At 36.4% G+C, this 25,808-nt stretch overlaps 4 protein-coding genes across 7 annotated transcripts in view; all 4 read left to right on the top strand.

Annotated features, from left to right (window-relative positions):
• On the top strand, nt 1–6,210 carry LOC112568210. 2 transcript variants are annotated; one of them, XM_025245383.1, is made up of 7 exons: nt 1–473; nt 743–1,141; nt 2,140–2,535; nt 2,799–2,927; nt 4,657–5,043; nt 5,490–5,639; nt 5,829–6,210. In XM_025245383.1, exons 1-7 carry the CDS (start codon nt 398–400, stop codon nt 5,936–5,938), a joined length of 1,647 nt encoding a protein of 548 aa, XP_025101168.1. In that variant the 5' UTR covers nt 1–397; the 3' UTR covers nt 5,939–6,210. The 2 variants fall into 2 exon arrangements, with proteins under 2 accessions (XP_025101168.1, XP_025101170.1); XM_025245385.1 differs by having other exon boundaries at nt 5–473; nt 5,493–5,639.
• LOC112568213 overlaps nt 1–19,426 on the top strand; it is a 29,441-nt gene extending 10,015 nt beyond the window's left edge. The window contains exons 1-4 of one of the 3 annotated variants that reach the window (XM_025245389.1): nt 17,067–17,469; nt 17,762–18,157; nt 18,632–18,778; nt 19,099–19,426. In XM_025245389.1, the coding sequence (XP_025101174.1) occupies nt 17,382–17,469; nt 17,762–18,157; nt 18,632–18,778; nt 19,099–19,172 (705 nt within the window). In that variant the 5' untranslated portion in view covers nt 17,067–17,381 and the 3' untranslated portion in view covers nt 19,173–19,426. Of the gene's footprint in view, nt 1–17,066; nt 17,470–17,761; nt 18,158–18,631; nt 18,882–19,098 lie in introns of those variants that run through there. The other 2 variants (XR_003100034.1, XM_025245388.1) reach the window with 2 other exon arrangements.
• On the top strand, nt 13,458–16,934 carry LOC112568212. Its single transcript, XM_025245387.1, has 4 exons — nt 13,458–13,611; nt 14,089–14,484; nt 14,926–15,057; nt 15,835–16,934. Exons 1-4 carry the CDS (start codon nt 13,536–13,538, stop codon nt 16,140–16,142), a joined length of 912 nt encoding a protein of 303 aa, XP_025101172.1. The 5' UTR covers nt 13,458–13,535; the 3' UTR covers nt 16,143–16,934.
• Nucleotides 19,427–20,612: 1,186 nt separating the features above from the next.
• LOC112568431 lies at nt 20,613–25,647 on the top strand. The gene is made up of 4 exons (XM_025245734.1): nt 20,613–20,722; nt 21,460–21,566; nt 22,549–22,944; nt 23,324–25,647. Exons 2-4 carry the CDS (start codon nt 21,479–21,481, stop codon nt 23,509–23,511), a joined length of 672 nt encoding a protein of 223 aa, XP_025101519.1. The 5' UTR covers nt 20,613–20,722; nt 21,460–21,478; the 3' UTR covers nt 23,512–25,647.
• Nucleotides 25,648–25,808: the final 161 nt, after the last annotated feature.

Here is a 25,808-nt window from a genome sequence, read left to right as displayed (position 1 = left end):
TTCTTCTAATACCATCAGATGTTAACACAGTGCCGCAGACGGAGACTAAAGTAAACTTTCAGGTCGGACTTGCAATTACGACGTCGTAGGACTGTTTATCATGGCTGCATTCGTGAACCAGCTCAGTGCAGATCTTCAGACATGATTTTAATTTCTTTTGTAGCGTAAAGATTTCAACAGAAACCATTGAGAATGTCATACTTTCTCATTTAAGCATTACTAAGGATGTTGGCCAAACTGCCCTTTAGTTAAAACACAGTGCTCCAATTGTCCTAATTTATATCCGCTGTGATTCATTAAGTGAAAAGGAAAGAATCGCTCGAAGTAAGGAAGGACATCATCTGTCTGACTGCGCCCGTGACTGAATGTACGGTGTACATGGTGAAGACTGTTCACGATGAACACGTTGTACACCAGCTTTATTTTCCTAATAAGTCTGTGGAAAGGTTTCTGTGCCAAATCTGATAACAACTGTAAGTATGAGTATAAAAATTATAAATAATACTTTTCTCACCGCTAGTATTCTTTTCAGATGCTTATCAGTTTTAATGAATTTAAAATTAATGAATTTCTTATTGGCTTTCTCGAAAAGGTATACATGTATATTGAAAACAACTAGAAGCTTTATATTTCGCAGACACTTTGAGTACTGAGATAAAAAAAAATACTATGATATTAGATATAGGAGCAAGCACATTCATACTTGTAATTTATATCTAAATAATTAAAATTCTTCTCGCAGGTATTAAAATTGAGCTTGTTGACAATCCCTCTAAATACAACATAATCACAGTGGAGGAAAACAGTGATGTAAGCCTGACATTCTCTATCAACACTCAAGCTTGCCCTCAGAGCGCACCACAATGCATACTGAAGCTGTCAGCCATTGAACAAGGACTTTATCTCGATAAATGCAAGATTCCCTTTGTGAACATGACCTGCCAAGAAAGAACGAGTCAAGATTCGTGCTCTTGCTTAAACACCGACATACCACGTGTCCAGTTCCGACAGTCGTTCAATGGGTCTCATTACAAAGTTTACCTTTGGAGAGGGATTCGGTGTTCTGATGCTACTCTCAATGAGGTGGAGCTTTTGAGAATAGTCTTCGTGATTGTCAAAACACCGCTGCGCCCTAAACAAGGTAAACCATTTATATTCCCTGCCCCAAAGCCCAAAGCCAGGCCCCGTTTAACTGTTTAGTCAGTCGAGACTTTGTGAATGTAGCTTTATTAACACTAAAAACTTGTTTACATCTTTAGAACCTTCCTTTTCACTTCGTAACTTTGCTGTATTTTTGCTTAGTAACAGCGAGCATAACCTTATATTGAGCTAATTACTGTTTGATTTCCTACTAAACTAAAATAAGCTGACCGTTTTTGAGAAATGGAAAGGGAGGACACTGACGGGAACAGTTCTTGTCCCAGTCTTTACGTCGTCATAGTAACCTGTATATGTGCTGCAGTTACCGTTGTTATTATCGCCACCATCTTAATCGTGAGAGAAGGAATTGTGAGAAGATTTCAGTCCTCTAGTAAGTTTACCATCAGTCAGCAGCAAATATAGTATCAGATCCCTGCAGGTCGTTGAGGACAGTTGAAGTTTCGAGATTAGAGGGTAAAATGGACATTTATACACTCAACAAAATCTACATGCCTGTATTTTTATGTGTGTGTGTGTGTGTGTGTGTGTGTGTGTGTGTGTGTGTGTGTGTGTGTGTGTGTGTGTGTGTGTGTGTGTGTGTGTGCTTTGTTTGTGTATTTGTCAGAGAATCGAATTGAGAATTGAATTGAATTATTCATTTGAGGGTCGACGACCCTTTCAAAGCAGGGCGTGATATACATTTCGTCATAGGCAGTAGCACATACGTACACAGGCAGAAGATGTACATTACATGAAGTACATGAATACGTTCGTATCGTTTCAACCACTCATTACGTAGCACTTGGTTGGGTTGAGATAAGTGAGCGTGCGCGTGCGTGTGTGCATGTGTGGGTGGGCGTTTGCGTTCGCGGAGCGGGATACACCGGGCGTTGACATAAAGCAGACGACATTTTGATTCTTAGTTGCCGTATGTGTGATTTTCTCATGTACAAAGGTCTACATTTTTTTTCAAGTTTTTCACTGAAATTCTGTTTCCAGATGTCAGCAGTAACATTCCCAAGTATTTGTCCAGGTACAAGATCATCACCGCTAACGAGAAAAGTGTTGTGCGCCTTACATTTAACATCAGCGAGGATACTTGTCAAAACATCAGTAAGATGTGTGTCATCAAACTCATCACATATGACACAGGCCTAGTGACAGACATTTGCACAGCTCTTATCGATAATGGAACGTGTACAGATGTAGATATGAACAAATCTTGTGCCTGCGAAAATTCTGCAACCGGAAGTGTCATCAGCTACAGCGGATCTGTTACCTTCTCAGAGTCTGATTATAAAATATACTTTTGGAATGCAATTATTGGGAACTCTTCTGAAACAATGAAGCAAGAAGAAATAATGTTCGTGATTCGTGAGTCTGAGTCGAAACAAGGTGAGTGAGTGGATGGGCGGATGGGTGGTGTGGAAGGATAGCAGTTACCCATAGAAATGAGAGTTTGAAGAGAGAAAACAAGTCTTAAGCAAAGAATACCAGCTTTCGGCATCAACTCTCAGTCTCCCAGAGCCAATAGGCAATGTAAAGAAATGAAGAAATAAGAAAATATCACAATTATAACTCTAGACTTATTTTATATTCTTAAAAAGTGAGCTTGCTCTAACTATACCTTAGATGTATTTTTGACATTAACAAACCAGACAAAACAGAAGAAAAGCTGGATTCCAAATGCTCGTGTCACGATCTGCTGCTCATCATCGTTCTGAGTTGCTGTGTTTTCGTTGGTACTACCATCAATGTCATCTGTCTCGTCAGACGCCGTAGTCGAGGCAAGTCCTGTCAATGGTGTCATTGGTTTAGATGGTGTTCATGCTTCTCTTCGAGGCTGTTTTTCTTGTGTATGTACTTGTGAGCGTCTACACGTGTTGTTGAATTTGTGCATTTATCCTATTCCTGCGAGTATGTGTGTATTTGAATGGTCTCCTAAGAGATGCAAAGGAATCCAAGAACTTCCAAGCATCTACTAACTAACAAAAATGAGTTTTATATTAATTGACTGAAAGGATATGCGCATCTTACATCCCTCGTCAATAATTGGGTACATTCCGTGAACCGGCTAGTAGGTGTGTGGTAGGTAGGATTTCTAGTAAACCATTTTTGTTTGTTTGTGTGTTTGTTCGTGTGTTTGTTTGTTAGTTTGTTTGTTTGGGGTTTTCTCTTAACCAAAACTTTTCAGCCTAAGTGATCGACAGCATAAATACTCATCATTATGTTAATAAAATGTTTTGGATGGTCGTCATTTTTGCCACAACATTTCGTTCCGACTTTTGTATTTTATATCCACTCCTATTCATTCAGTCGCATTGGAGACCTTTCTGTGAAAAGTCTGCTCCAAACTGTAAGTATAATTGTTGTTTCTAAAAGAAACCGTAAAAGCACTAACAGTTCTTTCCAGAGGCCATCACGTTGAGAACAATGAATTAATTTTGTTTATTTGAGTTTCTTTCAGATTTTAAACAAGGACTCCTCTTCACATCCTGAGTCGCCAATCTATATAAAGACACTCAACAGTGAAGTAGAAGACTATGAAATAAACAAACATATAGTATAACTAATAAATAAAAATTTTCTTGGAATTAGTGTTCTCTGTGCTTTGCTCTATGGTAATTTAGTTTTAGAGCGACTATGAGTATATTTGTAAGAAAGATATGACACTTGGACACTTAATTGTCAAACGCCTACATGAGGTTTCAGTCACACGAGCATTCTCTTAAACAAGGAAAATAAAAGAGATAATATTTCTAATATGAAATCCCTTTTATCCTCTTAAAATAAGGAAACACTTGAAGTACTTCTACATCTGCTAGTGAAGTAGATTCATATTGGTACTTTCATGTCTCACCTCTCTCCAGGCTGCACTTTTCTAAATCTTTGTTGGTTTAGTGTCGTTGGCATGTCTTTGAGAATGAAGAGCTTTTGTATTTATCTTGCAATGTTTGCTGCACTTTGTAAGTCTGGGAAGTCAAATACAAATTGTGAGTAAAGTTTTAATTTTAAGGAAAATATATTACATGTGTATTTAATAACAATGTCAAGCGACATTTCTTTAACCAGATTTTAGTATAATTGGTTTTGTGCTGGTGATTGTTCCTCTGAAAACAAAAATGTAGTCACAAAAATATGAATAAATGTAGCTGTAGTTGTATCTATTATTTTTAATGTTCCTCTGGGCGAAAATTAGGATACCTGAAACTCATTGTCAGAAAAAAATCATTTGAAGTAAAGGATTCTTAGGATGAGAAATTCGAACACTCTCATTTTCAAAATTGTGATTTTGAATGAATGCCATTTGAATATCATTGCAAAGCATTTGCTATAGTGGTGTTTCTAGATACAAAAGATCTTAAATTTTTAAGGCTGCAGAAATTCTGTACTGTGTATATTTTTTTGTTCTTATAACAATCTGCTAATGAATTTTCAGTACATCTTGTATTAAATTTATATGTGTAAGAGAAAAAGAATCTGTGTGCACGCACCCATCGAATTCTTCTCTTGCAGGTGTTCAGGTAGAGATTGTGGGCGAATTTTCAAGAAACAAAGTCATTACAGTGGAAGAGAACACTCCCATCAATGTGACATTTTATATCAACAATCAAGCTTGTCAAAACAGACAATTACACATCTTAAAGATGTCATACGACAGAGAACACTCGTCCACTGAAGAATGCATCATTGAGCTCAGACGAGGGATGTGCAGTAAGAAAAAAAGTGAACAACCATGTTCTTGCCTAAACACTGACAAAGCTATCGTCCAGTTCTATAAAGCCTTTAATGAGTCGGAGTATAAAGTCTACTACTGGACAGAGAGGGCGAACACAGTCAAGCTGAAAGAAATTATCTTTCTCATCCGAAAACCAAACATACAAAAGAACTGCACAGCTAATCGTGAGTACCTGGATGGGTCTGACTGTGGGTGTGTAGGTATTTGGGTGGGTGAACAATTTAGTTGGATAAAGTTTATCTGAGACAAAACATTTTTGAAAATTTTTTTTTTTTTTTGGAAGTAAGGTTACAGACATAACTGTGTGTATGCAGAAATGTGAGTAATTTATAAACATCTGATGAAATGAATTTTGTATTAAAGGAAAAGTGTTTAACATAAATTTTCCCTTTATAACATAAACGTCTGTTTTAGATAAAGAAAATTTCAAAACCATTTTATTTTTATATTATGCAAAACTAAAGTTAATTGAAACAACGAATTTAAAAAACAAAAATATTGTGATATTAAGATCTTTTTGACATACTCTAAAAGCTATGCTTCATGATTCTACTGTCATGTAAAAAAAAGTTTGTTTGTCTTCAAAGGTAGTATGTTTATTCGTCTCAAGCAGGCAATGATACAAAACACACGGAGCAGTACAAGGGTGTATGTCTCAGTCTCATACACATCGTCATCGCAGGTCCGTCTGCCGCTGTTGTTGCTGCTGTTATTGCTGTTGGTATCGGTTGTCTCGTCAGAGAAAGATGCAAAACCACAGGTAAGTCACTTACAGTGGAGCTTACCTTAAAATGCTACGAAAATAAACAATTTCTAATTAGACAACTAAACATAATGAAGAATACCATGTCACTAGTAATAATTATTAATGACTATTAATAAATCCTGTTTGTACATGAAATCCCAGATATGTTTAATATGAAACCTTTTCTCTAATCTCTGTTTTTAGAAGTCAGAGCATCATCTCAAGATGTCCCAGCCACAGAAGTAGTAGAAGTGTCACAGCCAAGGGGAGAGAGCAAGAGACGAGAGAAGCGTGTAAAGACGAATCATGTCTAAAGGATACAACGCTGTCTACCTGTCCAACTCACTGACATTTTACTTATTATGTTGAAATTCTTTCACTCACAATCTGTACATCCGTTGGTGATCGTCAAAAAATATCATACAGTAGAATAAACTTTACAGCAAAAAAGAAAAAAAAATCGTACAACCAAGACAGAAATTTGTAGTTAATGGTTTCTTACTCTAACTGCAGGAAGAAGTTTTTTGTGGCTATGCATGTTGGCATGTTGTAAAGTGTTTATAAATATATTAAATGTAAAGCAAGATAACCTGAGTAACTTTGGAAAGAATATTTGAAAGGAATGAATGCATGAATCTGTGTCTCACTAAGCCCTGAACACGTGTTGATTAAATTAAGCTGTGATCAACAAACTCTTATAAACAGGAAATAAAGCAGGGCTCATAATTAAAGGATGCTTCGAGGGCAATTTTATCATGAAAGTGATGAGAGTATCCTCCCCTGAAGCAATGTATAAAATGGAACAGACAAAAAATAAATAAATAAATAAAACTTGAAACATGAACATGTCTTTAAGAACATTGAAACTGGAAAATAATTCTTTGTCGTGATTGTCATCCCTGTTGATCTTTGCAGACGCATAAAAGGAAGTATAGTACTCCTTTATTTATCGATTCTCTTACATCTTTCGTTCATTCACTTAACTCAATCACTCACACACGGAAACACACACACACACATTTTTACATTCTTTCTCTCAATCTCTACAGTTTTTTCTTTAAAATAACGAGACAACTAAACTGAACTCAGATGCCATACAGTGTATTTACATAAGCAGCTCCTAGGTTTGGACTTGTATCCGGATATCCTGCTTTTACTATTGTTTGGTTATCTTGTCCTGACGAGTTTGTCGCGTGCTAGACTGTGCTGGATCTTAAATAGCTAAGAGACAAAACAATCAAGCTTTAGATTAATCCAGGAAATACTTTTTTTTTAAATTAGCAGATAAATTTCCTGGACACAGACTCAGAAATGTCAGGAAAACAGTTTATGAGAAGGCATGATTACTTTCTCCCAAAGTTAAAGGAAAATTAATCTTTGTCCCCAACACAGCAGACAGATCACGTCATCACCAGTTTCCTTGGTTAGTAAACGGAGGTCAAAGGGCGAGTGAAGAAAAGCTATTAATAATGGATTGAACTGTTAAAGGTGGAATGAAATTCTCGACTGTAGTTCACTGACTAAAATTCTGGAGATATTACCAGTCTAGCATCTTGTCATGCCATGATTGTTCAATTAAAGGTCTGTGGCATGCTACTCCTTAGTTTCTTGTAAAATCTTACTCATGTTCAAGAGCATTTTAATCTCGTTCCTCTTTCAAACCTTATTCAAAAGTCACAGGACATGCGGGAAGCCGGATCGGGCAGATTACACTAAACAAAGGATGATCCTCATTGGACATGTGTATGAAATCTTAGCAAGAGGAAACGAAACATTGTCTACCCGTTAAGATGATTACTTCTCACAAGGAAACAAGTTTATCTTATTATTTCTTGGCCTCCACTGGTATTGAAGCTTCAGTCTACAGTTTGTCATTCTCGAGAAGGCGATTCTCACAATGAATAATGTGTACGTGTACATCATAATGTTTGTTGTTCTGTGGGAGGCCGTAACATCGACAGAAAATTGTAAGCAAATGTTTGTCTTCGATAAATATTTACAAAAAGTAAGCACTAATTATAATTCGGTTTTCAATTATTTTGATTAGGAAGAGAACGCGGGATTAGTGTTAAAGTCATGATAATACGAATTTATTACAAATCTGAAGCTCGTTATATCTGTATATGTGAAAGAAAGACTTTAGCACAGTTCAGATAAGTACACATTGTTGTACAGTTTCATTTTCCGTGTGTGTGTGTGTGTGTGTGTGTGTGTGTGTGTGCTGTCATATTTGTGATTTTTTCACATGGTTGTTTATGTCAATATGTGCGCGACTGCGTGTGGATGTTTAAAAAAACATTTATATATTCAGTCCATTTTTTTCAGGTGCTACTGTAGAAATTCATGGCAATTTCTCGAACAAGAGAATTCTGCTCGTTGAAGAGGATGTTGATGTGAACGTGACATTTTATGTGAACACTGAGACATGTCCTTACATCAACGGCTCTTGGCTTTTAAAGATGATGTCAGATGAAGAGGGAAAGCACGCTGAAGAATGCAGGATTGTTATCATAAACAAAACATGTCAAGACAGAGAACTTGCTCAAGCGTGCTATTGCTTACACCCTAGGCATCTTTTTGTGCAGTTTGAAAGATCGTTTAATCAGGTTGATTATAAAATCTTCTACTGGACTAGCTCACTGTACACGGACAAGTTGGGGGAAGTCGTCTTTTTGATCCACAAGTCAGTAACGATGAATGATTGCAATGGTGAGTGAGGGACTAAAGAAATAGAAAGAAGGCTGGGTGGATGACAAGTTCAATGTTTGTGTAAATAGCGGGATAGTATAAACGAGGAGAGGAATGTTAGGTCTGATTTGTTGACTAACACTAGCAAAGTAGCAAACATTTAAAAAAGCAGCACAGAAGTAACTGTGCCTTATAAAAAAAAGTTTTTCCTAACAAGCACCGAAACTTAATTTTTTTTATTAATACTTATCATATGAAAAATATAATTAATATATGTATTATTTAGAATTATATTAAAAATTAAATTATTTGACGTACATTGATTATATTTTACAAAACACAGCTTTTTGTCACAATTTTACATGTGTTGTGCAGGTAATGAAACAAACCAGATGGACAAAGGGGAGATAATTTGTCTCGATCTCCCAGTCATCGTCGGGATCTCTGGGGGTGTCGTCGTCATCATCATCATTGCTGCTGTTGCTCTTGTCTGCCTCATCAGAGAACGATGGAAACTTAGAAGCAAGTCATAATTATTAAAGTAAAGAATATTTACTCGATGCTTAAAATATAGCATTGTTCAAAACAGACAAACACACACACTAACATTAAGAAAAGGCAGAGTAAGTAATGCCATTTTTATTGTGAATTTTGAGACAAGAAGCACAAGTAACTGATTTAAGAGAAATTCTTTGGCTGTCTGTGCTAAACACTAATTTTTTCTCAGCAAGATCGTTCAAGAGCAGTCACCCTGTATTCAGTTTAAGGTTGCTAGTGCTGTCCTCTCTCTTTCTCTCTCTTTGTTTGGTGACAAGATGAATGAAAAGAGATAAATGACAAGAAGAATGTTACAACTTGAAATCTTTTCTCTCTTCTCCGTTCCCAGATGTGACTGTCATGCACCAAGATGTTCATACTACAGAAGGGTTTGAAGCTTCCGATGTGTCCCACTTGAAGCGATGGAAGAAGCCATGAAAACCTATTATACTTCACTGGTGTCTTCCTTTTTAAAATCCTGTTCAACGGATATTGGCACCAACATCAAAGCCTCACCCAGCACAGCTACTGCAGAAAACCCCCTACAGGAGATAACATTATCTACATGTTTATCAACACACTGATAACGAGATTGATGACACTACAAGTCTCTATTCTGTCATGTATTCAACATCGTGTGCATTATTCTGGAGTTAAATAATTGCCACAGGGAGAAACTCAGACTTACAAAATAAGTGTAAAATAATTTATGATTATGTGATGTATACGCTGTGATGTTGACTCTAGAATAAAAGACGAAAATGATTTTAAAAACTTTTTCTTTTATATTTTTGTTTATTATCGATTACTGTAATGTTTACAGAAAATAAAGCGGACACCACTGAATAACATTCAAATGAAAAAAACCTCATTGAATTAATATTCCATCAAAGAGTAGTATGAGATTTGTAGAATAGTTCGTAACATTCTTACCAGTGGGGCGGGGAATTACACAGAGACAGTGTTTATACACAACTTAAACCTTTTCTGTATTATGAGTTTATTTTTTTATTGTAGAAACAGCTGTTGGAACTGATTCTCCCTGAGTTGAGGAAATTTCCCCTTTTTAATCTGTTGACCATTTTATTTCCCTGGAACAAAAACTATAAGACTTTCTCTTTCTGTCTTAACAACATCACACACACACACACACAGAGTTTGTGACTAGTGCTTCATTCATGTGCCACCGCTTCCCCCACTGAGGGTCTTAATGTAAAAAAAAACCCCACAAAAAACAAAAACAAAACAAAAAAAAAACAAATTCCCGAAAAAATGTTAACAAATAATAAAAGGGTAATAGATACAATTTTGTAACTTTGTCAAAGCATGTAACTTTATTCGATTCAAAACCATCGCTCTCCTTGGCTGCCTAAAATTATCTACCTCTGCAGCTTGCTTCAAGTCACGATAGCCCTCCTGTAAATAATATTTTATATGGATTTTTATATGCGAGAAAAACTATTATAAGAATAAAAAGACTAAAGATGGCCGACACAAAATGCTCTTTTGGTCTTTTCTCTAACACCTCAAACAAGTACTTTAATCTTGTATATTTCTAACTCCTTTAAATGTTTGTTTAATACCATTGAATACATTGTAGCAGCTGCAGGAAGTCTACTCATTATGTTAATGGCAGTTGATCTGACATTTTTCTCAGTTACAATAATTAAAGGAAGGATTGTAGAGCACTAAAAATTATCCTTGGTTTAGGTTGTTAAATCTGCCTTACAATAAAATTTCTATTATAAAGACTAAGATGAGTGTTTCCTGTACAATATCCTCTGTGAATTCAACGTCCTTGTGAGAGCAGGCGATTCTCAAAAATCAGTTGCTAATGATATTAGTTCTTACTGCTATTATTTCCTTGTTAAATATTTCACTTGGCATTACTAACTAAGCATTTGATTAAAAATGGTCAAAGCTTACAAATACTTTTCGACTTGTATGGTTTTGTGCTTAGCTTACCAAGAATTCTCACTTTCGAATTGTAAGTATGTTTTATCGGATTTAAGAAAAAAAAACACTTTTACTTCCAGGAACATGGCTCACGGTTCCTTCTCACCCCTCCACAGAGATACTTTAATGTCTGACTTCTGAATATACTAATACATTCATAGATTTTTCTGAAGTACAAAATGTCTGGTGACACAAAACTGTATTTTAATGCACTTCATTAAATGTAATCGTAATTTTTATCGTGACCATTTATTTATTTATTTATTCCGCATCATGCATGTTTTCTTTCACAGATATCAATAGACAGGAAAGCGAGTGCACTAGATATAATTTACAGGAAAAATTCTTTTAACTGTTAAATTATTGAGGTCTTTATTCGTATAGGTCTTATATTTAGTTTGATATTTGATTTTAAAATAAATCTTTGAGAACCATGTGCAGTTCTTGATACGCGTGTTGTTTTGGATGCGTGTTTGTATCTGTGTGTGTATGTGTGTCTATTGGAATATTTTTGTTTTTGTGTGCTCTGAACATGTTTATTTAGATTAATGTGTGTATTTTAGTGAGTGATTACATAAAAGGTATACTTATGACAAAAGATTGTTTCCAGATGTCAGCAGCAACCTTCCCAGGGATTTTTCCAGGTACAAGATCATCAGAGTTGACGAGAACGGCGAGGTGCTTCTTACATTTTGTATCAACACAGATGTTTGTCAGAAAGGCCAGCAACCATGTCTCATCAAACTCACAACATACGACAGAGACCTGGTTATTGTTAAATGCAAGATTTTCATCGAAAATGGAACGTGCTCATCGACATTCGCCTCGAAATCGTGTGTCTGTGTACACACTGGCGACGAAACTGTCATCTACTTCAACGAATCTGTCAACTTCTTTGTATCAGACTATAAGATCTTCTTTTGGATTTCAACGATCTGGAACCTTCCAGAAACAGAGAATCCAGTAGAAGTGGTGTTTGTCATTCGCGAGTCACAGACAAAACAAGGTGGGTGGTGGTGGCTGTCAGTGGGTGGCTGGATGGCTGGATAGGTGGATCACTTAAGTTTAAAATTAATCTGAATTTCTGTGAACACAGACAGGTGATTGAGCTGAACACTTCAGAGTTGTTCATGATGCCGTATTCACAACCAAAACAATCTTTTCTTTTCTGCAGCAGCTGAGACAGACCACACTGAAGCAAACTGTTTATGTCTGGGTCTACACGCAGTCATATCGTCGTATGTTTTTGCTGTCGTCGTTGTCTTCGCTTCTTGTTTCATCGTCAGACAAAAGCACAAAACCAGAAGTCAGTCCTTCGTTAAATATGGTTTTAAAATGTTATGTTGCAGCTAGACTAGCATCCCAACTGTCACTCATTCTCTCTCTCTGTGTTTGGTGTTGGCTGCTGGCAATCTTGTGAATGGTGTACCAACGTAATACTGAGTCCAATCACGTGTTCTTTGTGTAGTTCGGTGACTATGTTCGTATAAGTCTCAAATCTTTTCACAGTTTGGGGTTGTTTACTTTAGCATGACGGCTGCCTAAGGAGAAGAGCCAGACATTTTTAATGCTAACCTTAAAAGGAAGAAGTATCCTTTATTTTATCCTGTTCTCTTTCTATTACACATGAATACACACACGTAAACGCACACACAAATGATTTCCGTTGCAACGATCGTAACATTAATTGCCTGCTACTTTCATTTTCTACACACAGAAACAGAAGAATTTGCCTTTTTGTCGGATCAGCTAACTTGTAAATAACTCTTGTTGTTCGAAAGATTTGGGATCAGTTCTTTTCAATACTGGAGTCTCACAGGAAGAAAATAGCAACAGGATATAGACAGGATGCTCAGTCTGTACAACTTCTGTAGGATGCTACTATAGAGGCATCGGTGTTATGATTTCCTACATAAGTAAGATATCAAGTGATTTGTCACACAAGTTGAAAGAACTGAATAATGATTAATGTTAAGTACTGCTTGAATGAATGGAAAATTGTTCAGAGACTTGAGAAGTGAGGAAGGGAAATATATTCAAGTCTACTCCTTACAAGTACAGTAGTTTCACTTGCAAACTAATCTCGATTTTGTCGATCACCACCCGCCATCCTCTACAAGAAAGTAATTAAATTTTAAAATAAGACAAAAATAAAATGAACAATGAAGGAAGTGTTCGCCTCACATCCATGTAAATGACGAGATAAATCGCAAGAAAACAAATCTGTTATTCATTGTTTACCTCGTGTCGTGTGGTTCACAAACATAATTCACTTCACGACTCTGGATGCAGCTCAAGTGACAATCAACATCTTTATTATTCGAGGCAGATTATCTTCAAGGCAAGTACGACTTTAAACTAAGTTTAGAAGCTCTTGATAAACAACAAATTTTCTGTTATTTAATGTGTCTGTGTGAACTTAGTTGTTATATGAAATGGAGTTATCTGAAGGTACAAACAATTCCACATATAAAATCAGCGACTGTTCAAAACAGGATACAACTGATCTTATCCTTGCCATCTATCAAAACTAAACCTTTGGCCTTATCTAGAACAGACTTCCGATAGTAAAACCTTATTATGAGATTTGTCAATTATCTCTGAAGTTAAGAGCAAAGACCTTCCTTTACGAAACTGAATTTATTGATAGTCTTTGTCTTTCCCTTTGTTGATTCGACAAAGTTGCAGTCCACACCACTAGACCCACTCGCATGAAGACAACTTTCTCGAATGGCCACAACAACTGCCTACCTGTTGGTGTTTGTGACATGGTGTTCACTGTATTGTGGGGTCTCATTCGCAAGCTGTATGTGTTCTTAATTTACATTTTAATTAATGTGTTCACTAAAGCAAAAATGTACCTTTTAACTTTATCATACAAGAAAGAGTTATATGTTTTTAATTTATAACTACAGGAGCAATGTCCGTGATGATTTAATTCCATTTCTTAAAATGACATCAGAGGATATGTGAAATAGCAACTACATGAATAAAGTTTCTTTATTCAAATGTTGTGTATTCATGTAAAAGAAATAAGATATATTTTCTTTGCTTTGTGTATTGAAATTTTTGGCATTACTCCTCAGTTTGTATAAGCAACTTTGTTCTTCAAGTCCTTCTTGTGCCTTCCTCACCTCAGGTAGCAAGGGGGGGATGAATGGGTAGACGTGCGTACAAGTCGATGGAAGGAAGAAGATGCTTACGAGAGAGAGAGAAAGTAGCTTGGTATGGATGCGTTCTGAGTATTCTACTTTAACTTTCTAACAAAATATTTTGTGTGCAGATGTCAGCAGTAACATTCCCAGGGACTTGTCCAGGTACAAGATCATCAACGCTAAAGAAAAAAGTGTCGTGCACCTTACATTTAACATCAGCGATGATACTTGTCAAAACACCACTAAGATGTGTGTCATCAAACTCACCACATATGACACAGGCCTGGTGACAGACATTTGCACAACTGTCATCGATAATGGCACGTGTACAGAGACAGATATGAACAAGTCTTGTGCCTGCGAAAATTCTGCAACCGGCAGTGTCATCAACTACAGCGGATCTGTTACCTTCTCAGAGTCTGATTATAAAATATACTTTTGGAATTCAATTATCGGGAACTCTTCTGAAACAATGAAGCCAGAGGAAATAATGTTCCTGATTCGTGAGTCTGAGACAAAACAAGGTGAGTGAGTGAGTGAGAGAGAGTGAGAGTGAGTGAGTGAGTGAGTGAGTGAGTGAGTGAGTGAGTGAGTGAGTGAGTGAGTGAGTGAGTGAGTGAGTGAGTGAGTGAGTGAGTGAGTGAGTGAGTGAGTGAGTGAGTGAAGATTAAGTTGATAGATGAGAGGTTAGTGAGGAGAACAATCTAGCAAGTACCAAGGCGCATGAAGGAAACATCAACATTTAAAGGAAAGTAAACATGTTGTTCGTGATAATGCGAGCAGACAATTGAGCAGGAAATTAATTAGAAAAGAAGAAAAGCATGCTCATAAATAAAGACAAATATGAGTTTAAAGGTTAGTTAATTTAATTATTTACAAGAAGTATTAGAAAACAGAATCAGCAATAAGTGGAATGTATATTCTTCAGAAGTAGCTGTTGATGAGCTAGTATTGTTCCTTTGTAGAAAACGAAACGAGGAAAGAGGAAGGAGGTTGCTCCTGCTTAGGTCAACTGCTCATCATCGTACCATGCGCTTGTCTTCTCATCGATGTTACTATCGGGGTTATCTGTCTCATCCAACGCAGGAAGAATAAAGGCAAGTCGTCTATATGTAATGTAGTTGTTTGACCTCTCATAGATAAGGGGCTGCTGGGACTTTACAAACCTGTCTTCTTTTTTATGCGTGTATGTGTGTTGTGTGTATATATATATATGTGTGTGTGTGATTACAAAACTCTTAACTCGAACAGACCATTGGAGGCTACGAGGACTTCAGACAACTTAATGCAGTTTCACTTTCCGTTCAGTATGGATTTCTTTGTCATCAAACTAAGATAGACATTTGCAGCTGTGTCGAAATAAAAGAAGAAAACAATGTTAAAATCCCAATGGCTGCAAGGAAATTAAGCAAAGGGCTACAATTCAAACACTGTTTGAATACCGCCTCCTTCTTAGAACCCCATCATATTACATGATTACAGAGACCCCAAACTATGTATTTCTAGTCTGTCACGACTGATTTCAATACTAACCAATGAAAATATATGTCTGAACTGCACTTACACATTAATTATTGTTTGATCTACTAACATGGTAAGTTGACAAAAAACATTTTACGAATATTCAGTTATGAGTGTTTATTGTGTAGGTATTTGTGTGTATAGTTCGTATTTGGTTTTGTGTTGTTTGGATGATTTTTTCTGAATGTATTTGTGTCGGATTTTATGTTTTAGTATACTATATTTTATATAGTTTATAGTATATTTTACTTGTTCGTGAGTAAAACTCGCATAGAGTGAATGAGAGACTGAAGATGAACACCTGCACACGACAGAAGGTGTCCAGTGATGTTTTCGTTATACATCCCTTACAGCCACTGCTGCAGACCGCGACTCTCGCCCAGAAGAGCTCGTTGAGTCAAACAAGCATCACGACCATGATCTTCAGAAAGAAGATTGGGGTGTCATGCCTGTCGAACCTCAGGGTCATGTTCCCAAGGAAAGGCAGTCGCTGAATGTCCAGTGCAACCGTCTTGACCAAGACCCGCACCCGAAAGACTTGGTCATGACACACGTCTTTGAACAGAACCCAAAAGAGTTGCAGGATGTGGCAGAGAAGCAAGAAGGCCATGATGAAGGCCCAACTACTGATGACACCTACAGTCATCTACAAAGAGCTTAAGATGGGATAATCTTGTCATCATCAATGTCATCAATAGACTGCTCAAAGGTCTCAATAGACTGAAGATTCGAGGACTATGCCAAATTTGTGTCTATAGGGCTACTAATAGCTGTTTTAACAATCTACATACAACCATTATTTTACTACATTTTGTGTCGAAACTGGGCCACGGAAATTGAAGTGGCTTCAAGCTGTGGCTGCTGTTGTAATTCTTAGCTCCTCTTATTTGTTTAGCTTGCCAGTTAACTCGTTCTTTTGGGTTCATATCAATTTTCATCTGGACTTTACGTGTTGAGAAAATAAATACTGAGAAGAATGTTTGTCAAAAATATGACCTTATGTGGAAATCTCACGAACATGAAATCACACTGAATTCTTTTTTCAATAGATTGTGATAGTCAGACACGTAAGAAGCTTTTTAATTAATAAGTGCAAAATTGCTTAGTTGTCTTAATATTGTTTCAGTTTATTACTTTTTGTAGTAGTTATATGTATAGCATTTGATTGCAATGCAGAAAAAAATTGAGCTACAATGAATGTGGGAATTTTATTTATAGCACGACATGCCCAGGTGTCGTCTTCGAAAGATGTCAGCTGATATTACCATTTTCTCGAAACACGACCGAGTTACCCAAAGGACAATACAAAAGTTGAGTTAGGACTAGGAAATTACTTAAAACATAATTCATAATTGATAAAAATAAAAAGTGTTTAAACAGGATGTTGTTTTTCTCTATGTTACATTCAAAATAATTCCTAAATGCGGAAATTAAAACATTTCCCTGATCGAAATAGCTTTTTCTTGGTGTTTACTTTGTCTCGAATGCCTCAAGAATAATAATACATTTACATTTACTACTTCATGAACGGGTTACTTTATTCTATACTTTCTGCTCAGATTATGTAAATGATTTTGCAGTGACCATCCCTTCATAAGCTGTTTTGTTTGCTGTCTTGCATTTATTTCTTTTATTTTTGCAGTAGGGTTTGCAGCAACATGATGTAACTGTTTCTAAGGGTTAGCAGGATGTGTTTGTTAGCAAAGAAATGGTCGTACGAAACGAAGATTTCATAAGAAATATTATTTAAAATATTGATAAAATCTTAACACCAGGAAAATGAAAAGTATTTAAAAGGGATTTGTCTTTTAAGTGAGAAGTCACCCAGTCTCCTTGCAAGCGGGAAACAGAAAGAAATACACTAGTCTCAGCTTTGTCCCTGGCTACAATCAGTATTCACATGAGGACAGCTCTCACAATGAGCAACATTTACTTGTACTGGATATTGTTTGTGGGTTTGTGGAAGTCTGCAACTTCATCTGAAAAGTGTACGTACATTTAAATCTTGATGTTTTTTCCACAGACAAATAAACTGACAGTATAGCTGTTTAGTGAAAATCCTGATGTTTTACATTTCAAATTCAGCTGTTTGTAAACAATTAATAGCAAGCTACGGTTAAAAGATAAACAGAATGCCACATCTACAACTTAAAGGACATTAAGATCATCTATTTTACTTATAGTTCAATATAACCCTTTTTATCAAGTATTTTGTATTGAACATTCTAGTTATTTGCACTATTCTACAAGCTACGCGTAAGTTCATGAAAACTGTTGCAGGTGTCAAAATAGAGGTCGTTGAAGATTTTGCCAAAGACGGGATTGTTGTAGTCGAACAGAATGATAATGTCAGCCTTACATTTGATGTCAACATTGACGCTTGTCAGAACAACACACAGAAGCTGGCATTGTCATCACGTGAGGGAGAGTTACCAGTCGCTGTATGCAAGATTATTTTCACAAACGGGACATGTCATCAACACATGGCAGGACAACCATGTTCCTGTGTGAACAGTACCAAGCATCGTGTTCACTTCCACCAGTCTATCACTGGGGTGGATTATAAAATCTACGATTGGACTGCAGCATCGAACACTTCCGTTAGAGAAAACCTAATGGAACTTATCTTTGTGATTCGAACACACGCGACTGGAAACAACTGCTCGCAGATTTTCAGTGAGTGCTTGGATAGTTTGTTGGCTCTATTACTATCATAAAAGACTTGAGTGAATGAGTCGGTAAATGGTGTGGCCTGGAATCGTATGTCGTGTAAATGTGTCTGTAAAGGAAGATGACAACATGTGTTACCGCTGTTTTAGAAAAAAAAAAAACGTTTCTGAGGCAAACATACGGAGAAGAAAGACAACTACTCACTATGTTATGGCAAGAAAGACAACTCTGTATTGACACTAATGCCCTTCTTCAGGGTGAATTGCCGGCATCACTTGACAACTCTATTCATCCCCCCCCCTAAAAAAAATAAATTGCTTCAATACCCTTATTAAATTTAATCCAATTTTTTTAGATGAACTCTTCCTTTCCTTATTAACTTTAAGTATGTTTCTTTTCTTCCTCCTAGGCTTAAAGATCAGTTTAATGTGCTTTGTTTAAAGTTTTTATTTGAACTCAACGTCTATTGCTGTTCTACAGATGAAAGCCAGATGGAAAATGAGGACAAAGGTGACTGCTACAGACACGTGGTCATCGCAGTGACATCGTCTGTTTTTGTTGTTGTTACTCTTGCTGTTGTTGCTGTGCCTCTTGGGTTCCTTCTTAGACGAAAATGGCGAGAAAGAGGCAAGAAATCCAATGGAGTGAGACAGTAGTCAGTGGAATATAAACGATGAACCATAATACTTATTAACAGACATAGATGAGGACAGAATGACAGATAGATGATGTTAGTAATAAGCAGAATTTTATTATTTAAGGGGCATGAATACAAACACTCATGCACACATGTGCAATCATATTTTCACACACACACACACACACACAAATTTAATGATGTGGAAAGAGAAATATCAGATAGTTGATTGATTGATTGATTGATTGATTGATTGATTGATATGTATGACCCTAGTATAACATAATGCCTAATATGTTTCGTTTCTCAGAGGCCAGAACATCAGAAAAAGTCATTCACCCATCAGAGGTGATATACGCGTCGAAGCCGTCCCTCTTCAAATGAATGACACGGCGATGAAAACAGTCGACATTACACTACATTACTACGTCACTTCCTGTTTGAAAACACCAGGATGTCAGCCGAAACCAGTAACAACGAGGCCCATCCACACAAATATACGGGGTCACAGAAAATAATTTCCTCTTCCTTTGCTTCAAGTACATTCCTTAAGATGAAAGATTCTAGTTTTCTCGACATTTTTTTTTTAATTCAAAAGATTGTTCTTTTGAAATGTAACCTAAAAATAAAATATATATTCAATTATAGTCCGCCTAGTCGTCTTCTTCTTCAGATTTTTGAATTTCTCCAACCTTACTGTTTGTTACATGATTCCTTTTTGTGTGTCTTCTATGATTGTATTTTATTATTTGTCTCCATATTTGTTTCTCTTTCATTTCTTCGCATGCTGTCCATGTCTCGTTCTCGTTGCAAGGTCAGAGGGTATGCTCTTTCGTGATGGCGATTATGCGATATATAAATCACACGCTAATTACACTAAATATTTCTGATTATTATTAGTCATGATTCACACACACACACATCACAAGTAGGTACCAGCTCGGTTAACCTGTGCATTGTATCCATATAGTGACTAGTAATAATTGCTTATGAAAGTAAAACATAGTCGCAGTCCAGGAAATTCAAACAATTGTTCAGCAGGGTCAATGACTACTTATAATGAAAAAGAGAATTGTGATGAGGAAGATGATACCAAGCCACCATTGAATCTGAGAATAGCGCGTGACTCGTCCACCAGCTGGAAATAAGAACTATTCATTTACAAAGAGGAAAAAAGAGAAACCGTTTTATTTCTGAACATACCAGGAATATACATGCATGTACTTTTTCTTGGTTTTAACTATATTATGTCTATTAGAGAACTTTCATGTTTCAACCTCGTCACGTGACACACTGTAGTAAGCAATTAAGAATAAGCACCATGTTAGGCTTTGTTATATTTTACTCGTCGAGTATCAGATGTCGACTTGTAATTTGTCCCTGAGACTCTTCTGATGTTGACTTTGTTGTAATCTTTGATGGAAGACAACAGTTTGGGGCAACAAAAAGGTGGGGAGATGGTGTGGAGAGGTGGAGATATGCGCGGGGTTTTGTCTAAGAGAAAACGAGATGACATGCTTACTTAGTTCACCTAAACTAGTTTAATAGTGGAACTACACAAATGGTTAAAACCGTTGTAAACACACAGGATGAGCGTGTGAAAGTGAGATCAGCTTACTGCTGAAGAAGGAAATGACCTGAGGCACTTAGAGATTGTAAAGGGAAAAAGGAAACACATTTGTCGCCAGTATCGGACACCTGGTCCTCAGTTAATCTTGGATATCGTCTGTCCTTTGTCGACTGAGGACGTTAAGTTTTCTGATTAAAATACTTTCCTGTCACGATCAAACTTAAACATTTAAACATAAATCAATCCAATAATGGCAGGCATTTATGAAGATCAGAAAAATCGTTTAAAACTGACCTCATTCTCGTTGTTGTCATCTTCACCATCATCTACAACAACACCTCCACAACCATGTGCGAGAATTGAGGTCAGGTACAATGCTTTCGTTTGTTCTCTTGCAACAGAAACTTTTCTTAAAATCATTCAGCATGAGACTAACTGAGAGAAGAGAGTATGGTAGCTTCCAGGTTATCCACAGAGATTCACAGTCGTTTATGTCGGTTTTCATTTACTTTTGCAAATGACCGATGATCCAAACATTGTTCTTCTCTACTAGTGTGTTTGTCACTTTGTCTTCCGTAATTAAGCAGAGAACAACCAATGAAAAATACTTTTACATCTCTTACTAACATGTAAAAGTAATGCATATTTAATTGTACTTCGTAAAGGTTGAGAAAGACAGAAAAAATGAGAAAAATATAATGGATCGTTAAAGTGATTGATACACGAAAAAATGATTCATTAGTTGATTCACATGAGTAAGCAGCCTGTAGCCAAACATGTTAAAAACCATAAAGATATGTTTGAATTTGTTTTAGATAGCAATTACTGTCAAAAATATAAACAATATTTGGCTAAGTCATATTCACGAGGCAGTGGGCTATGTAAAACTATTTTAATATTTTAAGTGGTCTCAGTTGCCGTTGAACAAATTTTCCCATCCTTGAAATTATCAAAGGCGATTTGAATCTCCTAAGAAATATCCATCCTAGCTTAATTACTGAAGCCAAAGGACAAACACTTCTGAAAAGGAAATTAGTTTCTGTCCTTATTTTTGTCACTGCCTTCAAATAGTCTGCTATAAATTTTATTTTGCATTGTTAGTTCTGTAAGTGCCTGCAGAATGTCATCACTGACAAATATAATGGCTCGATACTTTCTGTGTCTTTCGGCTTCCATCTTAATCTACGATCGGTTCTATCTTTCAATCTGTAAGTATTGTTTGTTATTTTCTTTTTATTTTTAGTAATCACAATAAACATCCGATACAAATATAATATAATTAAAACATACAATGTCAATGCGACTCATATTGAATTCATCGCTTCTCATTCTCACTGCGATCATACAAAACTTTATTAAAATTTCGGAAAAAAAACCCCATTAACTTAATATTCTCATAGTAACCGAAAAATTATGCAAAGAAAAATAATTCTGTTCAAGCATCAGTAGTTCTAAGTGCATGCAGGCGTTCAGTAGAAAGTATGTAAATCATCTTTCAAGCAATCAAAAATATTTACTGTATGAACACGCCACTATAGTACAGAAACAATAACTCAGACATCAGAAGCAATTAGATATTAGAATTAGATATAAACTGTAGAAATTTCTTGCATCCGAGAAGAGATGCAAAACTGAGGTGCGAATATTTTTGTGTGTTCAACTGTGTGCATAATTTTATATTGAAATAAATTTTTTCTAAAAGTTGACCATTTTGAAAAGTTTGAGACACTGTGAGTCAATCCTAGTGTAAGAGATTGCTGAAAACATACACACAACCTTTATATTACATGGAAACATTCTTTAGCTAACACTTTAGATAGAAGCTTTGAATTTAGTCATTTAATTGTGTACTTGATGTATTTTTTGTGTTTTTTTTTCTAGTATGCTTACTGCTGTGTATAGAGATGTAGGGAATAGTGTGTAACCACGCATGTTGACGATTGAATGTATCATTCTGACGAAACAATTGCAGTAACATTTTGCTCAGCTATCCTATGTTGATGATAAAGAGGGACATAGGTCTTGCGCTCGTAACAACCACTGAACTTTTTTTCTTTTTTTTATTATTTTACATTCGAACACTAGCTGGACTTTTACATCTATTTGTATGCGTGCGTACATGCGTGCGTGTGTGATTTTCCATACTTCTTTGTACAAGAAAAACCATTTAATGCGACAAAACTTTTACAGACGCCATCAGTGACATGCCCAGAGATTTATCCAAGTATCAAGTTATAAAAGCTGAAGATAAGGATGAACCTAGAGTCACATTTCACATCAAAGCTGACGTTTGCAATAACACTATGCAGCTCTGTCGCATCAAACTCACAACACATGAGGCAGGATATGCCGTGGATAAATGCAAGTTTTGTGTCCAAAACAAATCCTGTATCAGCAGCAATAGATATGATTCGTGTTCCTGTATACAGTCTGAGAAGGGAGACATCATCTACTACAACGACACAGTTCACTTCACTGCATCAAACATTCAAATCTTCTTCTGGTTAGCAACGACTGTGAGCTCGCTTGAAACAGAGAAACCAGTGGAAACAGTCTTTGTGATTCGTGAATCAGAAACGAAACAAGGTGAGTAAGGGGGTAAGTGAACAAGGGATAAATGAAGATGAATGTGGGAGTAGTTTACTCTGTGGAGAGCCGGGTGAATATGTTGATGTCTGGACTGGTGGGTAAAGTAATCGTAAAACTTTGCAAATTGAAAGAGGCTGTATTTAATCAGCCATGGTCTATCATCTGTTCTTTCTTAGTGACATCACATCTGAAGCCTTATTATGGTGTCTTGCCACAAACAAAGTAGTATTCTAAAGATCTTTGTGCCTTAAGGTATGGTTATGGGATTTAACTTTTTAATTCGTATGACCAATGTGCGAGTATTATCTCAATGTTATAGAGTTGTACCGATTTGTGAAATTCACAGTTCAAAATTCTCCATTTTTTCTTTATTCAGTGGTTGAGTTAACGGCCCCGGATGTAAGGTGTTCCTGTCCAGGACTAATCGCAGTCACAACGGTCAGTGTTTTATCTGTCATCGTTGTTGTTATCGCTACGACTTTCACCATTAGAAGAAGCAATAAAACCAAAGGTCAATCTTCCAGTAAGTATAATATCAGTTCCTCGTCACACTGTAGCAGATAGTGAATCAGTTTACCATCCTTTACAACAACGGGTCATAGCAGTAATAGTAATATCCACTGTAGCAATAGTTAGGTTCATGTTTTGTACAAACCTCTTCTACAAAACATCTATGTATCTTTCTTTATATGTGTTCACAATGTAAGCGCAACAACGCGGGACGTTTCATCGGAAACAAACGCACAATTCTTATACCTACAACAGTCTACATTTACAGAGACACACTTCAGTCAGTCTAACAGAAGGTTGGAGGGAAATACGTTTGCAGGTTAGGTCAGGGCTAAGACTAGGGGCTTACAATCATTTACAACAAACATTTTTACATTTGTATTACTTAATTTATTTTTACTTCGTAATTTCTTCTCTTTTTGATGACATCTTCCTCCACTACCTATGTCAACCCTGATGTACCTCCTTTTTAAGTTTATGAATAAATTATTAACATAACCATTTCAGAACTGATTAACCAGATGGACAGTACCCTAGGGGCTATTTGATGAAGATACATAAGAGTCGTGGTTATTTTATTTGGTTCTTTACTGAACAGCGGTAAACAAACTGACGATTTCAAAAGGCAGCAATAGTGTGAAGAGGGACCAGCTGATGACAGATAGCTACAGAATAACCGTCAAACAGAGATCCAAGATGGATGACTGAGTGAACTAATATAAACATCAGATAGATACAGGACCAGTTTGCCTTACACATCTGAACTTCATATCTTGCCCAAATATGTCTGTTTGTGTGTGTCTGCGCGTTCATTCTTTTTTTTAGTTTTTACATTTTGCCATTTACTGTGACAAACATGAAGTGGCGACTTCTTCAGGTACGAAGTAAGTATGCAAATCTTTATTTATTATCAATGCCATTCTATTCTACTATAGTTTAAATAATTTGAATATTGTGAGATAATAGAATACGAGTAACACTGCGCTTGTTATTTTGGCGACAATAGAGATATCGGACCTTTCTCATATATCATGCTTTTGGTTGTTTGCATTATAATTTCTTGACCTTTGCGTTTGAATGGCGAGGAAACTCGTCCATATTTCCCGCAGACACTTGAGACCATCCTAAACACAGAAATAGAGGCATGGGCTTTACCATCTATTTTAATAATAATAGGAATTCTCTCTCTCTCTTTCTCTCTCAAGATGTTCAACATCATCAGTTAAAATACACCAACATGGTTCAAAGATTTACATGTACATAAGTAATAACAAAAAGGCTTTTATTGGCATTTTTTGTTCATTTACACATGGTAATGCATTCCTCAAACCTTATAAGTTGTATGTGTCCTGTGCTATATATATAAACTCCGACACATATATCCATGCATGTGTTCATGTAAAAATAGACACATGATTGCCAGTGCAGTAAACATGCCCCATTGTACTTAAAGGTTGCACTAATTAAGGGTAAGTAGCTCCAGTCTCTTCCTTTAATCCTCTTACTAATATAGTTAAGGATCACTTTCCTTCCCAGAATAATTTAGAAATCAAATCAACAAGCTTTCCATTGCTTTAGGAATAAAAGGATAATAGAAACATATCAACAAACCACTTGACATTTTCTAGATCAGACAAGCGGACGAACGAACAGATATATCAAGAAGAATATTCAATGAAGGCTTAAAGTCGTACTGAACAAGACTTTGCCGAACTGAGCTGCACCCGGTCACATGTCTCATGAAACTGCAAAAAACATTGAGTGAATGTACAGGTATCTACTTGTGTATCAGTATAATTAATAAAGAAGAAAGAAGTTATGGGCCTTTAATGCGTGAAAAAATCAATCACGGCCCACTAGTGTAAAAAGAACCGTTGAAATACCTAAAAAAATGTAAATTACTTAAATAAAACATATGTTCAACATATTTAACATTGTTAATTTGTGGTTAAGGTGATTGTCATATTTCCTTAAATAATAATAAAAAGTTATAAACAAAATATACGATAATGCACAATGCAAATACTTCACACGAGCATCCACATTGTGTAATGTCAGTGACTCACATACTTTTCAAAGTAAGCATCTCTAAGTGGTCGACAGATGCAAGATCCTTTATGACAGGGATGCACAACCGACGGCCCGCGGGCCATATCCGGCCCGCGACGCAGTGCCATCCGGCCCGCGAAACTTCTGCCCACAGTGCAGGAAATCGGCATGTTAGTAATAAAAGAAGACCTAAAGAAACGAAAAAAAAGGAAGAAGAAGTATTTACCCCACGTAGGGGCGTCTCTCAATCTTTTTTTCGATTCAGTGCTCCGACTTGGTGTTTCTACGATGAGGCCGGACAT

Source organism: Pomacea canaliculata, linkage group LG7, assembly GCF_003073045.1.
Source record: "Pomacea canaliculata isolate SZHN2017 linkage group LG7, ASM307304v1, whole genome shotgun sequence".
NCBI lineage: Eukaryota > Metazoa > Mollusca > Gastropoda > Architaenioglossa > Ampullariidae > Pomacea > Pomacea canaliculata.
This window is presented reverse-complemented; position numbering and strand designations above follow the sequence as displayed.